The sequence below is a fragment of the Aethalodelphis obliquidens genome, unplaced genomic scaffold (assembly GCF_003676395.1).
Source record: "Aethalodelphis obliquidens isolate GAN/ISIS:26980383/991018 unplaced genomic scaffold, ASM367639v1 scaffold7, whole genome shotgun sequence".
Lineage (NCBI taxonomy): Eukaryota > Metazoa > Chordata > Mammalia > Artiodactyla > Delphinidae > Aethalodelphis > Aethalodelphis obliquidens.
In genome coordinates, this window is record NW_020837951.1 from 7,090,576 (window position 1) to 7,105,989 (window position 15,414).

The 15,414-nt window shown below is 50.5% G+C and overlaps 1 protein-coding gene across 5 annotated transcripts in view; it reads left to right on the forward strand.

The window, feature by feature from the left end:
• The window catches only part of KYAT1 (kynurenine aminotransferase 1), a 33,378-nt gene extending 22,095 nt beyond the window's left edge, over positions 1-11,283 (forward strand). For 3 of the 5 annotated variants that reach the window (XM_027104619.1, XM_027104620.1, XM_027104618.1), the window contains 12 exons: positions 378-436; positions 2,632-2,779; positions 5,771-5,920; positions 6,001-6,087; positions 6,332-6,460; positions 8,666-8,786; positions 9,131-9,207; positions 9,336-9,425; positions 9,512-9,698; positions 9,778-9,857; positions 10,518-10,604; positions 10,702-11,283. In XM_027104619.1, coding sequence (XP_026960420.1) covers positions 378-436; positions 2,632-2,779; positions 5,771-5,920; positions 6,001-6,087; positions 6,332-6,460; positions 8,666-8,786; positions 9,131-9,207; positions 9,336-9,425; positions 9,512-9,698; positions 9,778-9,857; positions 10,518-10,604; positions 10,702-10,767 — 1,281 coding nt within the window. In that variant the 3' untranslated portion in view covers positions 10,768-11,283. The remainder of the gene's footprint in view (positions 1-377; positions 437-2,631; positions 2,780-5,770; positions 5,921-6,000; positions 6,088-6,331; positions 6,461-8,665; positions 8,787-9,130; positions 9,208-9,335; positions 9,426-9,511; positions 9,699-9,777; positions 9,858-10,517; positions 10,605-10,701) is intronic. The other 2 variants (XM_027104622.1, XM_027104621.1) reach the window with 2 other exon arrangements.
• Positions 11,284-15,414: the final 4,131 nt, after the last annotated feature.

Below are 15,414 nucleotides of genomic sequence, written 5' to 3' on the forward strand. Positions count from 1 at the left end.
CAAAGGAAGAGCTTAGCGAGAAGCTGCTGTAGTCACTGTCACCACGATCCTTCCCGTGCTCTGCTCTCCCCCTTCCTCCTGCCCCTCCTCCTCGGCCCCAGCCCCTCCTGGGTCAAACTTTAGCTTGATGGAATCCAGGCTGTGTGCCAGGACACGTGGACCCTGGGCTGGCAGGTGGGCGAGTCCAGGCTGCTGGAGTGGGAGGAGCTGAGCTGGGCGGTGGGAGACCCCGCCCCCCTGTCTTGTCTGGGAGCCCTGCTCTCCGCCTCCCGCCTGGAGGAGTGGACACCAAGGCTGTGGCCCCAGAGAAGCTGCCTCCCGGGCAGGCCCAGGCTGCTGGGCCTCCACCACTGACCCTCCGTTTGTTCTGTCTTCAGCTCGTCATGACCAAACAGCTGCAGGCTCGAAGGCTGAATGGGATCGACCACAACCCATGGTGAGCTGGGCGGGGCTGGGGAGGGGTGTGGGGGTCCCCTGGGCTCAAGGGCAGGGCAGGGCTGGCGGTCCCTGGATTGGCAGTAACTCAGTGGTACCCAGGACGGCCGCGCACTCGGACGGGGGAAGATTTGTAGCCACAGCTCCTGAGAGGTGAGAACCCCAGCAGCCAGCTTAGGTTCGGATCTCAGCCTCGCCCTGCTTGGCTGTGGCATTTGGGGCCGGTGACTCGCCTGCTCTGAGCCTCAGTTTCCCATCTGGGAAATGGAGGTAATTCCGTTTCCCTTGAAGGGCCTGGGAGGATGAGGTGACATACTATGTGAGCGATGGCCATTACCCAGGCATTACCCAGGCACCAGGCTGAGGGCTTTCCAGGGATTCTTTCATTTCACACTTAGTACAGAACAAGCTAAGCTAAGGAATATAAGAAAGTAAGACACGGGCAGCTCCTCACCAGCGCTTACAGAGGTTGACATCGTTTCTTTATTGACCTGTTCTAAATATGAGAGGCATGTGTGCCCCTTGTCACCCGTGATTCAGTGGATGCACTGGAAGGTGTGTGAGAAAGATTTAATGACCTTCCCGCTTCCCCCCAACCCCTGCTCCTGGCCCGCTCTACCTTTGGCCAAGGGCATTGAGCCACCTCTATACGTTAAAAAAAAAAAAAAAATCATTGGCTGTTGTTTTTACCAAAAAGAGAACCATTTTTTCTTTCAAACTCCCCTGCTGTACAACGCTTTGTGTTTTGCAAAAATCTTCCACCTCCATCTTCTCCTCTGATGCTCCATGGTGTTTGGGATGGGGGAGCCAGGCCCAAAGGCCCTATAGGGTCTGGTTGCCCTCTAGGTTGGGCCTCCAGGGTCCTGTTCCCCAGGCTGCCACACTCTGTCCTCTCTGTGAGGCAGGTGGGCAGGCTTGTGGCCCATTTTTCACATAAGGTAAAGTCTAACTCCGAAGGAGGAAATGACTGGCTGGGAGAGACAGGAAGAATCTTTCCTGACTCACAGACCCAGCAGACTCTTGAACCCGTCACACCCATTGTACAGAAGGAAGGACTGAGGCCAGGAGAGGCTAAGTCTCATGCGAAGGCAGGGCAGAGCAGGAGCTGGCCTGGGAGGAATGCACGGGACAGCAGAGGAGTGCCAGGAGGGATGAGGGCCATGAAAGGTCCCAGGTTCCTGCTGACCCCAGGGTGGTGGCCTGAGGATCAGGACCCTAGAGGCCCAACCCACAGGGCAGCTGGTCTCCATAGGGTATTGGAGCCTGGCTCCCCTGTCCCAGCCACCATGGAACATCCACCACCTGATTTTGCATCTCAGCTCTGCCTTAGCGGCTGTGTGACTCTGGGCAGGTCACTGGCCTCTCTGAGCTTCAGCAACTCTGTCTTCAGAGACACTGTGGCGCTCTGGAGAGAAAATGACCAATTTTAGACATAATGATATTTATTGTTATGCAAATTCAACTCCACCCAGCCTGACCCCTCTGCCCCCAACCAACCTGGAACCGCATACTAGCCTCTTCAGCCTCTCAGCCTCTCTTCCAGTTTCCCTGAACAGGTAGCCATTAGGCAGGGCCAGAAGAAAGGTGGTCAGGGGCCAGAGACGGCAGATGGCAGGCCCCAGTCTGTCCAGGGTAATCGTCAAGTGCAGAACTGGTGCTTCAGACACCAAAGGCTGGCAGTGCTAACTGGGAGACGTTGGGCAAGTCACCCGAACCCCAGCTTCTCCGTCCCCCCTGTGATCAAGGAGCAGAACATGCCTCATAGACTATCAGAGATGATGTGAGCAAGCATTTCAAAGTGTGGTGCTGAGAGACACATGAACGGGTCATGAAATCCATTTCGGGGCGCTCAACAAGTATTTCTACTGACTAGAGTAGAATAGGATGGGAAATACTGCAGTGGATCACACCGGAAGGAGAAAGTTGAGTCCATGTTTGTGCTCTACAGAGCTTGGGATGTAAAAGTGATTTCTTACTATGGATCGTGGTGGAAAGTTGGAAAGCCCCTGGGCTAAGACATGTGATCAGCATGGAACCAGTTATGACCACGAACAGATCTCCGGACCAGGGTGGATGCTGATTATGCAGTTTTTCTAGAAGGAACCCAACGCCTTGCTCACCCTGCCCTGGAAGCAAGCGGAAGTCTAGGTCGGGGTGGAGGGTTGGGCTGGTACCCACTCTCTATTTGTTGCCCAGGGTGGAGTTTGTCAAACTGGCCAGTGAGGCTGATGTCGTGAACTTGGGCCAAGGCTTCCCAGACTTTGCACCCCCAGACTTCGCCGTGGAAGCCTTTCAGCACGCCGTCAGTGGGGACTTCATGCTCAACCAGTACACGAAGGCATTTGTGAGTCTACCAGCCCCTCTGGAGGGGTCCCTGGACATGGACCTCTGAGGAGGTCCCGGGGGAGGACAGAGCAGATCTTTTTGGGCAGCAGGCCCATCTGAGTGTCAGGGTTCATGGGGCAGAGCCCCGGGAATTCAGTCTGGCCATGGTTCAGTGTTCACTGACTGTCTCCTTTGTTCCAGTCCCTGGAACAGTTCATGGTCTGGGGGAAAGACAGGTAAAAAAGCGTGAGCCAGGAGCTCATGGTCTAGTGGGAAAAGCAGACCAAAACCCAAAACAATAGCAGAAGACAAAGGTAGTTGATATGCTGTGATGGAGGAGAATGGGGTACTTGGGAGCAAGAAGGAGGGAATGAGACCTGGGAGATCAGGGAGGGCTTTCTGAAGGAGGTGACACCTAAGCTTAACCCTGAAAGACAAGCTGCTGATTGTTTTGACTCTAAATCCGAAGTCTTTCTGTGAAGAACCACAGAGTAAATATTTGCCGCCTTGGAGTAGTTTCTTAAACTTTGATGTGCATCTCATCGCCCTGGGGGAAAGTTCCCTCCAGTGCCACCACCCAGAGATAACCACTGCTAATGGTTTGCTACTTTGCTGAGTGTTTAGACTTTTGAACTTTTATAATTTATTTTTATTTTTGGCTGCGTTGGGTCTTCATTGCTGCACCTGGGCCCTCTCTAGTTGCTGCAAGCAGGGGCCACTCCTCGTTGCCATGCGCGGGCTTCTCACTGTGGCGGCCTCTCTTGTTGCGGAGCACGGGCTCTAGGCATGTGGGCTTCAGTAGTAGTGGCACGCAAGCTCAGTAGTTGTGGATCACAGGTTCTAGAGCACAGGTTCAGTAGTTGTGGTGCACGAGCCCAGGTGCTCCACGGCATGTGGGATCCTCCCAGACCAGGGCCCAAACCCGTGTCCCCTGCATTGGTAGGCGGACTCTCAACCACTGCACCACCAGGGAAGTCCCCTGAACTTTTAACTTTTAAAAATGCTTGTATAAACACACACACATTCACATGCCCACATGTGAGATTTGTGTTTCTTAACACAAATGGACTCATACTCTAGTAATGTTCTATAACTTATTTCACTAAATAGTATGACATAGGCATCTTTCCATGTCAAAACAGCCTCATTCTTTTTTTTAAATTTATTTTTTATTGAAGTATAGTTGAATTACAATGTTGTGTTAATTACTGCTGTACAACAAAGTGACTCAGGCATACATTCTTTTTCATATTCTTTTCCATTATGGTTTATCATAGGATATTGAATATAGTTCCCTGTGCTATATAGTAGGACCTTGTTGTCTATCCATTCTATATATACCAGTTTGCATCTGCTAATCCCAAACTCCCCATCCAACCCCCTCCCATCCCCCTCCCCCTTGGCAACCACCAGTCTGTTCTCTATGTCCCTGATTCTGTTTCTGTTTCATAGATAGGTTCATTTGTGTCATATTTTATATTCCACATATAAGTGATATCATATGGTATTTGTCTTTCTCTTTGTGACTTACTTCACTTAGTATGATAACCTCTAGTTGCATCCATGTTGCTGCAAATGGCATTATTTCATTCTTTTTCATAGCTGAGTAGTATTCCATTGTGTATATGTACTCCATTAGCCTCATTCTTTTTGATGGCTGCATAGTATCCGATTGCCTAGATGTGCCATAATCTATTTACCCAGCCCTACACTGATGATCTGGTTTGGTTATCTCACTATTAAGCAATGCCACAGTGAATATCTCTTTGTGTATCCCTTTGTACACATATGTGAATATTTCTCTCAGATATATCCCAAGAAGTAAAACTAGAGAATCAAAGGGTGTAAGCATTTCAGCCTGTGCTGGATATTGTCAGATTGCCCTCTAGTAAGGTTTACTCACATACCCACCAACAGGCTGGTCTCAGAGCTGGCAGGAATGTTCATTCTTTTCATGTACATATTGGGCCTCAGGACTTTTTCTTTCATGCCTGACCTCGTTTTTTTCATTTGGGTGTATATCTTTGTCCTATTGCTTTGAAAGAGCTCTTTACATATTAAATATCTTATTTCTTTCTCTTATGTTGCAGTGTTCCTCTCTTTGTCTTTTAACTTTGCTCATGGGATATTTTGGTGTACAGAAATTTTTCATTTTTATGTAGTCAATTCTGGTTTAGTGAATTATTTAGTTAAGTTCTAGACCTTAGGTTTCAGTCCCTTGGCTTAGCCTGGAGTGTTTTTTTTTGTTTGTTTGTTTGTTTGGGTTTTTTTTTTTTGCGGTATGTGGGCCTCTCACTGTTGTGGCCTCTCCCGTTGCGAAGCACAGGCTCCGGACACGCAGGCTCAACAGCCATGGCTCACGGGCCCAGCCACTCCACAGCATGTGGGATCTTCCCGGACCGGGGCATGAACCCGTGTCCCCTGCATCGGCAGGCGGACCCTCAACCACTGTGCCACCAGGGAAGCCCAGCCTGGAGTGTTTTATAAGTGTCCTCAACAAACAAGCATACAGATCCAATCTTCCTCTCAAAGTGGGGTGCTTCCAAAGCTGCAACATAAAGTCCTATTCCTGCACTTCAACTGGCATGACCTTGGGAAAGTCATTTTCTTTCTCTGGCTCATTGTTTTTCTACCAGTCAAATGGTGGGGATCAAATAATACCTCTTTTGCAAGGCTGCCAAGAGGATTAGATGGCACAAAAGTACTACTTAAACTTAGAGGGAGGTGTTTAAAGTGTGGAGTTCCTGCTATTTTGAGGGCTCTGTTGCACTGTGCTCCACGAAGGCATACACTCTGTCTGGTTTCCCACTGATCCCAGCCCTGGATGCTGGGCCTGGCACAGAGCAGGCTTTATGGCATGTGCTGGCGATGGAGATGAAAGAACTCACCCCACAGGAACTGACTCTGCCCCAAGGCTTGCTGCTGGAAGATGCTAGAATTGCCTGGATGCATCTGAGTGGGAGGGTGGGCCCAGGCTGAACCAGGCCGCTGACCCCTGCTGTCCCGGCAGGGTTATCCACCCCTGACGAAGATCCTGGCCAGTTTCTTCGGGAAGTTGCTGGGACAGGACATAGACCCGCTCAAGAACGTGCTGGTGACTGTGGGTGCCTATGGGGCCCTGTTCACAGCCTTCCAGGCCCTGGTGGACGAAGGAGACGAGGTGAGTGGGCAAGGCCAGGGCTGGGTGGGGGTGAAGGGTCAGGGTGGTGCCGACCCCAGCCAATCTGATCCTTGTACCAGGTCATCATCATCGAGCCCTTTTTTGACTGTTATGAGCCCATGACATTGATGGCAGGGGGTCGCCCTGTGTTTGTGTCCCTGAAGCTGGTAAGGATGCTGGTTGGGGTGTGGGTGGGCAGAGGGGTCCAAGGAGTGTGCTGGGTTGAACCCTGGGAGGTGGGAAAGAAGGAAGGAAGTGAAGGAGGGCAGTTTCTCCAGGATGAGGAGAGGGGTGTCCAGAGCCCGAGAGGAGAGACAGTGGGGAGAGATGCCTGGGGGGAGGAAGGCTGACTTTCTAGAGATGAAAGTCATGTGGGTAAGTATTGCCACCCCCTCCCACCTCCTCTTGCAGAGCCCCAACCAGGATGGGGAACTGGATTCCAGCAGCAACTGGCAGCTGGACCCCACGGAGCTGGCCAGCAAGTTCACATCTCGCACTAAAGCCCTTATCCTCAACACACCCAACAACCCCCTGGGAAAGGTACCTGAGAGACCTCCTCCGGGGATCCCTCCAGATTGGCTCACGTCCCTGCTCTGTTACTCTTGTGCTGCCATGGGGCCTCAGTTTCTTTGTCTGTGAAATGGGAGGACTACCTGCGATGGGCTCTGAGGACCGAAGCTCCCAGAGGTCCCAGGGCCTGGGGCAGGGATCCCCAGGGAAGGTATCAGGCCTCGGGTGGTGGAGCGGGCTGGACATCTCCATGACTTCCCCATGAACCTGGGCCAGTGACTTCACCTCTCCAGTTTTTCGTCTGGAAAATGGGAACATGACAGAACTGATGTGAAGGAAGACCCAGGCTTCCACCTGTGTCTCTCCTTTACTGTCACACCATTATCACACTCAAAACGCTTCTGACACCAGATATGTGGTTTTTTTTCCCACACTAAGTAATTATGTGAGACCAGCTGGGTGTCCCACAAGTCAACTCAATTTAATTCAATTCTGACACTGTCTACCTGGAGATGGCGTCAGATCCCACAGGTTAAGGGCTCAGTCTCACAAGTCTGCCCCCCACCCCACTCCAGACACCAATCACAAGTCGAGGTTGTCACCTGTGCTGCTGACCTATGGTTGTAAATCTGAGGTGCCCACAACCCCCTCCTCGGTTCAATTAATTTGCTAGAGTGGCTCACAGGACTCAGGGAAACACCTACTTACAGTTACCAGTTTATTAAAGGATACGATAAAGGATACAGATGAACAACCTGATGAAGAGACATGTAGGGCGAGGTCTGGGAGGTTCCCGAGCACAGGTGCTTCTGTCCCTGTGGAGCTGGGGTGTGTCAAGCTCCTGGTACCTGGATGTGCTCACCCACCTGCAAGCTCTCTGAACCCTGTCCTATTGGGATTTTTATGGAGGCTTCAATTATCAACTCCATTTCCAGCCCCTCTGCCCTCTCTGGAGAAAATTCCAAACTTCCAATATGGCTTCGTCTTTCTGATGATCAGCCCCAATCCAAGAGCCCACTTAGAGCCCACTTGCCTCATTAGAACAAAAATGCTTCTAGTGCTCTTTTTTTTTTTTTAATTTATTTATTTTTGGCTGCAGTGGGTCTTTGTTGTTGCGTGCAGGCTTTCTCTAGTTGCAGCGAGTGGTGGCTACTCTTTGTTGCGGTGCATGGGCTTCTCATTGTGGTGGCTTCTCTTGTTGCGGAGCACAGGCTCTAGGTGTGCGAGCTTCAGTAGCTGCAGCACTCGGGCTCCGTAGTTGTGGCATGCGGGCCCTAGAGCATGTGCACTTCAGTAGTCGTGGCATGTGGGCTCAGTAGTTGTGGCTCACGGGCTCTAGGGCTTAGGTTCAGTAGTTGTGGCGCACGGGCTTAGTTGCTCTGTGGCATGTGGGATCTTCCCGGACCAGGGCTCGAACCTGTGTCCACCACACTGGCAGGCGGATTCTTTTTTTTTTTTTGGTTATAAATTTATTTATTTATTTATTTATTGCTGTGTTGGATCTTCGTTGCTGTGCACGGGCTTTCTCTAGTTGTGGCGAGCAGTGGCTACTCTTTGTTGCCATGCGCGGGCTTCTCATTACGGTGGCTTCTCTTGTTGTGGTTGTGGAGCACAGGTTCTAGGCGTGTGGGCTTCAGTAGTTGTGGCACGGGGACTCAGTAGTTGTGGCTTACGGGCCCTAGAGCACAGGCTCAGTAGTTGTGGTGCACAGGCTTAGTTGCTCCGTGGCATGTGGGATCTGCCCAGACCAGGGATTGAAGGCAGGCGGATTCTTAACCACTGCGCCACCAGGGAAGTCCACTTCTAGTGCTCTTATCACTTAGGAATTTACAAGAGTTTCCAGAGCCCTGTGTCTAGGTCAGGATCAAAGAGCAAATATTAGAACAAAAGATGTTTCTAGTGCTCTTACCACTTAGTAATTTACAAGGGTTTTAGGAGTTCTGTGCCAGGAATTGGGGCAGATATATATATATATATATATGTGTGTGTGTGTGTGTGTATGTATATATATATACATATATACATACATATATATGTATGTATATATGTATATACACACACACACACACACACACACATATATATATATATATGTATTTTCTGTTATCTCACAACCAACTTCACAGGGTCACTGTTGCAGGGATAGGATGGGACAGAAAAGCCCTCAGCACTGGCTCTGGCCCTGTCTGTTCATCTCTCTAAGCAGGCCTCTCTGTTTGGGGATGGTCCCTGCAGGTGTTCTCCAGGGCAGAACTGGAGCTGGTGGCCAGCCTGTGCCAGCAGCATGACGTGGTGTGTATCACCGACGAGGTCTACCAGTGGCTGGTCTATGACGGGTGCCAGCACGTCAGCATCGGTGAGCCGAGCCGGCCAGGGTGCCCCCGTTCCCCTGGACATTTGTGGCAGGGCCTTGAGCCCAGTCTGGGTGTCAGCGCAGGCCTGTTGATTAGGACCGAGGAGTCTAGACCCACACAGGTCAGGTGACCTGGGGCAGTGACTTCACCTCTCTGAGGACAGGGGAACACATGGCATCTGCCTCCCAGGGTTGTCATGAGGGTGAGCTCAAATAAGTCGTGGGAGTAGCTTAGCACATGGTGGAGTCTGGAGCGTTGAGAGCCTGAGTGCCTGCTGGGGTCCAGCCCCCACCCCTCCCCTGCCCCCACCCCCATCTCAGCAGCTGCTTTCTTTGGCCTTGGGCAGCCACCCTCCCTGGCATGTGGGAACGCACCCTGACCATTGGCAGCGCTGGCAAGACCTTTAGCGCCACAGGCTGGAAGGTGAGTCAACGAGGGCGGGGGTGAACCCCCCCTCTACAATCCTTGGTAGGCGAGTCTGGCCTGGAAATCCAGAAGGGGTTTGGTCAGGCCCCGAAGAGCCTCACCTCCTACCTATGTTGCTGGTCCAGGTGGGCTGGGTCCTAGGCCCGGAGAGTCTGCTGAAGCACCTGCGCACCGTGCACCAGAACTCCATCTTCCACTGTCCCACACAGGCCCAGGTGAGGGGGGGGGGGGCAAGAAAGGAGTTCGGGCTGGCTCCAAGGTCAGGTCACACCTGACCTGCTTGTCCCTCCGCCCTCCCCAGGCTGCAGTAGCCCAGAGCTTTGAGCGGGAGCAACTGCACTTCGGCCAACCCAGCAGCTACTTTGTGCAGCTCCCACAGGCCATACAGCGCTGCCGAGACCACATGATACAGAGCCTGAAGTCTGTAGGCCTGAGGCCCGTGATCCCCCAGGGCAGCTACTTCCTCATCACAGACATCTCGGAATTCAGTGAGTGGGACTGGCCGGGCTGGGCCAGGTACAGGGCCCTGGAGGCTGCTCAGGGCTCAGCCTGGCCTCTGTCCCCCAGAGAGCAAGATGCCCAACTTGCCTGGAGCTGCAGATGAGCCTTACGACAGACGCTTTGTCAAGTGGATGATCAAGAACAAGGTGGGCTGAGCCTCTGCCAGGGCCGCTGTGTATGTTTTACAGGCTGTGCACTGCTAAGGGTGCCTGACCAGGGGGCTGATGCGCCAAAGTCCAGCCAGTCCTCTGCCTTGAGCCGTGGCACAGGGTTGCATCCACTTCAAGGAATGGGAAGCCTGTTTTCAGTTTGCTCAAATATGCCTTGTGGGCTGGCAGGAATTCTTGCCCTCTCAGGGCTTCAGTCTTCCCATCTGTACAGTGAGGAGCTGGCCCATTAACTCTGAGGTCCATCCAGCTCAGAGCTACGACTCTAAGACTTATTTCTTTTTTTTGCTTGTTTGTGGCGTTTTTTTTGTTTTGGCCGTGCCACATGGTTTACAGGATCTTAGTTCCCCGACCAGGAATTGAACCCGCGCCCTCAGCAGTGAAAGCACAGAGTCCTAACCACTGGACCATCAGGGAATTCCCTAAGACTTATTTATTCTGTGGCTCTGCCCTGACCTGCCTGGCTTGGAATGATGATTTGGGATGCTTTTCCTCTGACCTTGATGCAGCACTGGGAGGTGCTGCACTGAACTAATTTTCCTTCTCCTGTCTCATCACGGAACATCTCTGACCCCCTGGAGCCCCCCAGAGGCCTGCTGGGCTGTGGGGCCGCTGAGACATGGGCTTCCTCCTCCACAGGGCTTGATGGCCATCCCGGTCTCCATCTTCTACAGCGTGCCACATCAGAAGCTCTTTGACCACTATATCCGCTTCTGTTTCATGAAGGTAAAGGACAGGCCTGGGGGAGGGAAGACCTCCCCAAGCCTCCCCATGCCTCCTGCGGGTGTGGGGAGAGGGGTAGGACCAATCTGTGTTGGTGCAGGATGAATCCACGCTCCAGGCCATGGACAAGAAGCTACAGAAGTGGAAGGATGAGCTCAGGCCCTGACATCACCCCCTGGGCCCTGCATTGCCTGCTCCCTGCACACTCTGCAGGGCTCTGTCTTTGTCCAGGTTTCAGCCATTCCCAGGTTGGGGGTAGATGGTACTGGAGGATCTCTTCTCTGTAACACAGAATAACCTCAGGGAAGAGCCCCCCGTTTTGGTCTTGGGACAGTCAGGAGCACTTCCCCATGGCACATAGCTGTGTTCCTGTTGCAGAGGTGAAGGAGGCCTGACCGGGGCCTCTCCCTGGTCCTCCCTGTGCTGGGCTATATGGTCTTGGGTCCCCTCTGGCCTCCCCAGACTCAGCTGGGACTCAGAGGGCAGAGTTCAATAGTGTACTGACCTTGGGTCTCAGCACTGGCCTCAGCCTTGCACTGGCCCCAGCCTTGCATTGGCCCCAGCCAGGCCTCAGGCATCCCTCCCTTTCCTTATCTAAGCTTGATTTTGGAAAGTTGCCCTTAGGCTTGACTCTTCAAGCCAGTACTTTTGCCCATAATAAAGTTTTAAGTTATTCAAACTGTTATTGGCCGCTTCTCTCTGCTTCACACCCTGGTGCTGATTGCAGATGGGGGCTTAGTCAGAATGGAAGGCAACTCCCACCTCCCTGAACCTCAGATCCCAGACTCTCTTTGTACAAATGTGTTTTGAGGCCCAAAGAAGGGCAGGGACTTGGACCTTGTCTGAGGCCACCCAGTTAGTTAATGGTAAAACCAGGCCTAGGGGCTCAGATGGTATGTGTTACCGTTGTTGTTGTTGTTGTTGTTGTTGGTGGTGGTGGTGGTGGTGGTGGTGGTGGTGGTGGTGGTGGTGGTGGTGTGTGTGTGTGTGTGTGTGTGTGTGTGATGGGGGCCTCAGTTGAGTGTCTAACAGGGAAGACTCGGACAGTCACACCCCACAGGGATCAGAGTCCAGGCCAGGATTGCCAGGGATTACATAATTAGACAGAAGGGGAAAGGAATGTTTCCCCTAACATTTACTGCTCACCCCTGTATGCCGGGCACTTGGATGCGCACCATCTCATTAAAGGACCCTCTGAGACAGGAGTTACTGCCTCCATTTTACAGGTGAGGAAACCGCTTTGGAGGTGAGGGGACTTACCTGAGGCCATCCAGCTGGTAAAAGGTAGAAATGAGATTTGATCCCAGGGGTGGGCCTCCCACTGGAAAGCAACACAACTCCTGAAATCATTTGGAAGGTGGTGCTGGGGAATTGTCTTGAAGTTGCATTTGCATAGCAAGCTCATGGGTTTTGCTCATATCACATATTTAATTGGGGAGCTGATGGGAACATATAGGATAATAAAATACATTTGGTCTTTGTCCCTGGTTCCTGGCACAGAGCTCCTAAAACCCTTGTAATTTCATGAGTGTTAGTAGTGTCTTTTGTTATTCAAAATGAACCCCTTCAACCATGTGATTAGAGGGTCAGAACTTTCAGCCTCAAACCCAGACCTCAGGGAGGGAAAAGGGACTGGACATTGAGTTCAGTCACATGGCTAATGATTTAATCAGATGCGCATATGTAATAAAATCCCACATAAAAACCCTGAATCACTGAGGCTCAAGGACCTTCTGGGCTGGTGAACACATCGATGCGCTGGTAGGGTGGCCCATCCGGAGAGGGCATGGAACCTCTGCACCCCCCTCTCCCAAGACCTTCGTCTATGTACCTCTTCCATTTGGCTGTTCCTGGGTTGTTATCTTCTCTAATGAAACTCTAATTGTAAGTATAGCACTTTCCTGAGGGCTGTGAATTGTTTCAGCAAATTATTGAATCTGGGGGGTGGTCATGGAAATGCCGGAATTTGTAGTCGGCCAGGCAGAAGTGGGGGTGGCTGGTGACCCCACTTGCTGCTGACATCTGAAGTGGGAGACAGTCTTGTGGGACTAATACCTTAACCTATGAGGTCTGTGGCAACTTGTCAGAATTTAATTGAAGTGTAGGACACCCACCTGGTGTCAGAGAATTGCTGTTTGGAACATACTTGGTGTTATGACAGGACACTTTCCTTTTTTTTTTTTTTTTAATTTTTAAAATTATTTACTTTTTGGCCAGGCGGCACATGGGATCTCAGTTCCCGGACCAGGGATCCAACCTGCACCCCCTGCATTGGAAGTGCAGAGTCTTAACCACTGGACCACCAGGGAAGTCCCAGGACACTTCTTCCTTTCCCAACTATGACTTTGTAATACTATCACTGTTCCAAAGTCAAGATTGTGAAACAAAATAACAACTCAGAAGCTCAGGGTTGGAGCCCCTTTGCCATACTACACATAGCCTCATGATAAGCAAGTCCTCAATGGGGTAAACCCATAGATCTCTTGGATAGAACCACCCTGACCAAAGGTTTCATGTCTCATGAACCAATCCAGAATCTGCCCATAACTCAAATCTGTGGCTCTACAGAGATTCCAGATCTTAGACTGAGTAACCTCAGCCAACCTGAGATGCATAAATGACTTTGCCTTTCATTCAGATAGGGGAGAGCGGGGGAATGGTGAAATAAACACAAGCCCTGTAATGATAACACACACTTTGAATTAGAAATGAATCTCTCCTCTACTAGGTTGTAAACTCCAGATCAGTATCTGCTTTCCCTACCATTGTGTCCCTGGCGGTTAGCACAGGGAGTTCCAGCCTCAAAATAGGATCTGCTTGATAAATATTTGTTGATTGAATGAATATTGACTCAAATTTATTATTTAAAAAAGAAAGTGTATCTCATTCCTTGCCGGTAGGAATGCAAACTGGTATAACCGCTTTGGAAGACAGCTTGGCCATTTCTTATTTATTTATTTATTTATTTGGCTGCGCCGGGTGTTAGTCACGGCACACAGGATCTTCGTCGCCACGTGTGGGATCTTTTAGTTGCGGCATGCGAACTCTTAGTTGCAGCATGTGGGATCTAGTTCCCTGACCAGGAATTGAACCCGGGCCCCCTGCATTGGGAGCACGGAGTCTTAGCCACTGGACCACCAGGGAAGTCCCAGTTTGGCAATTTCTTACAAAGCTAAACATAGTCTTACTGTTGGATCCAGCAATCAGACTTCCAGCTATTTACCCAAATGAGCTGAAAATTCATGTCCACACAAAAACCTGCACATGAATATTTGCAGCAGTTTTATTCATAATTGCCAAATACTGGAAGCAACCAAATGTCCTTCAAAAGGTGAATGGATAGACACACAGTGGCATAGCCATACAACGAATAGTATCCAGCAGTAAAAAGAAATGTGCTATCGGGGACTTCCCTGGTGGTGGAGTGGTTAAGACTCCGTACTCCCAGTGCAGGGGGCACGGATTCAATCCCTGCTCAGGGAACTAGATCCCACATGCATGTAGCAACTAAGAGTTCACATGACACAACTAAGGAGTCGGCGAGCCGCAACTAAGACCTGGCGCAACCAAATAAATGAATAAATATAAATAAATTTTTAAAAATTATATCTTCAACCTACTGTAAAAGAAAAAGAAATGAGTTATCAAGCCATTAGAAGATATGGAGGTGATCTCGGAGAGACAGCAGTGAGGTCTTATTTCCCTGCCCAGGAATTGAACCTGCGTAGCCCAGATGAAAACCAGGAATCCTAGCCGCTAGAGCACCAGGGGCTAGAGGCTAGAAGCAAAGTGGCCCTGGCTCTTTCCCCCATTTGAGAGCAAGAATGTTTCAAGGAGGCAAAAACTGTAAAAAACAGGTACAGAGTTTATTATTAGAGACACAGCACTATGGGAGAGCACACAGAGAAACAGTTTATTTATTTAAGTCGAAGCTAGGCAGAAATACACACCCAGAGAGAAAGGGTGTGGGCATCCTTTCTAATGGGGAGGAGTGGAGTAAAGAGGCGATTTAAATCACTTATATAGGACAGTTCTTCCTGGTCTTTGTTTACCTTTGGCCAATTATCTCGTTTCTTTTTTCACACATGACTGGTCCTAGGACCCTCCCCAAGCTGCGTGTGCAACTTTTTGCTAAGATGGATTCCACCGCAGAGGCCTGTGTGTGTATGTCCACTTATTATGGGGTGGTGCCCCCTCCCTTTTTGACCCCCAAGGAGCCTTCCTGCACATGTCCAGACAGGAAGTTTTCCTTGACCTCAGGAGTGGTTATCTTATCTCTTTACTTCAGCAGAGCTCAGCTTCTGCCACTAGCTTTGACCTTGGAGCATCTGGGTGAGAACAGAGCTTCAGTGTTACTCCACTTGACAAACCCCAGCTGTCCAGCCCAGGGGCCCATCTATCTCCTACTTTAGAGGAACTTTAAATGCATGTTGCTTAGTGAAAGAAGGGAGTCTGAAAAGGCTGCATACTGTCTGATTCCAACTATATGACATTCTGGAAAAGGCAAAACTATAGGGACAGTAAAAAAGATCAGGGTCCCCGTGGTTACCAGGGGCTTGAGGGGTGGGGGAGGTAGGTGGAGGACAGAGGATTTTAGGGCAGTGAATCAATTTTGTATGATACTGTAATGGTAGATATATGACATTATGCATTTGTCAAAACTGTTAGAATGTACAACACAAAGAGTGAACCCTAATGTAAACTATGAACAATGCATCAATATAGGTTCATCAACTATAACAAATGTACACATTAACACATGTGAACAACAGAAACTGAGTGGGGGTTATGTGAACTCTGTGCTATCTGTTCA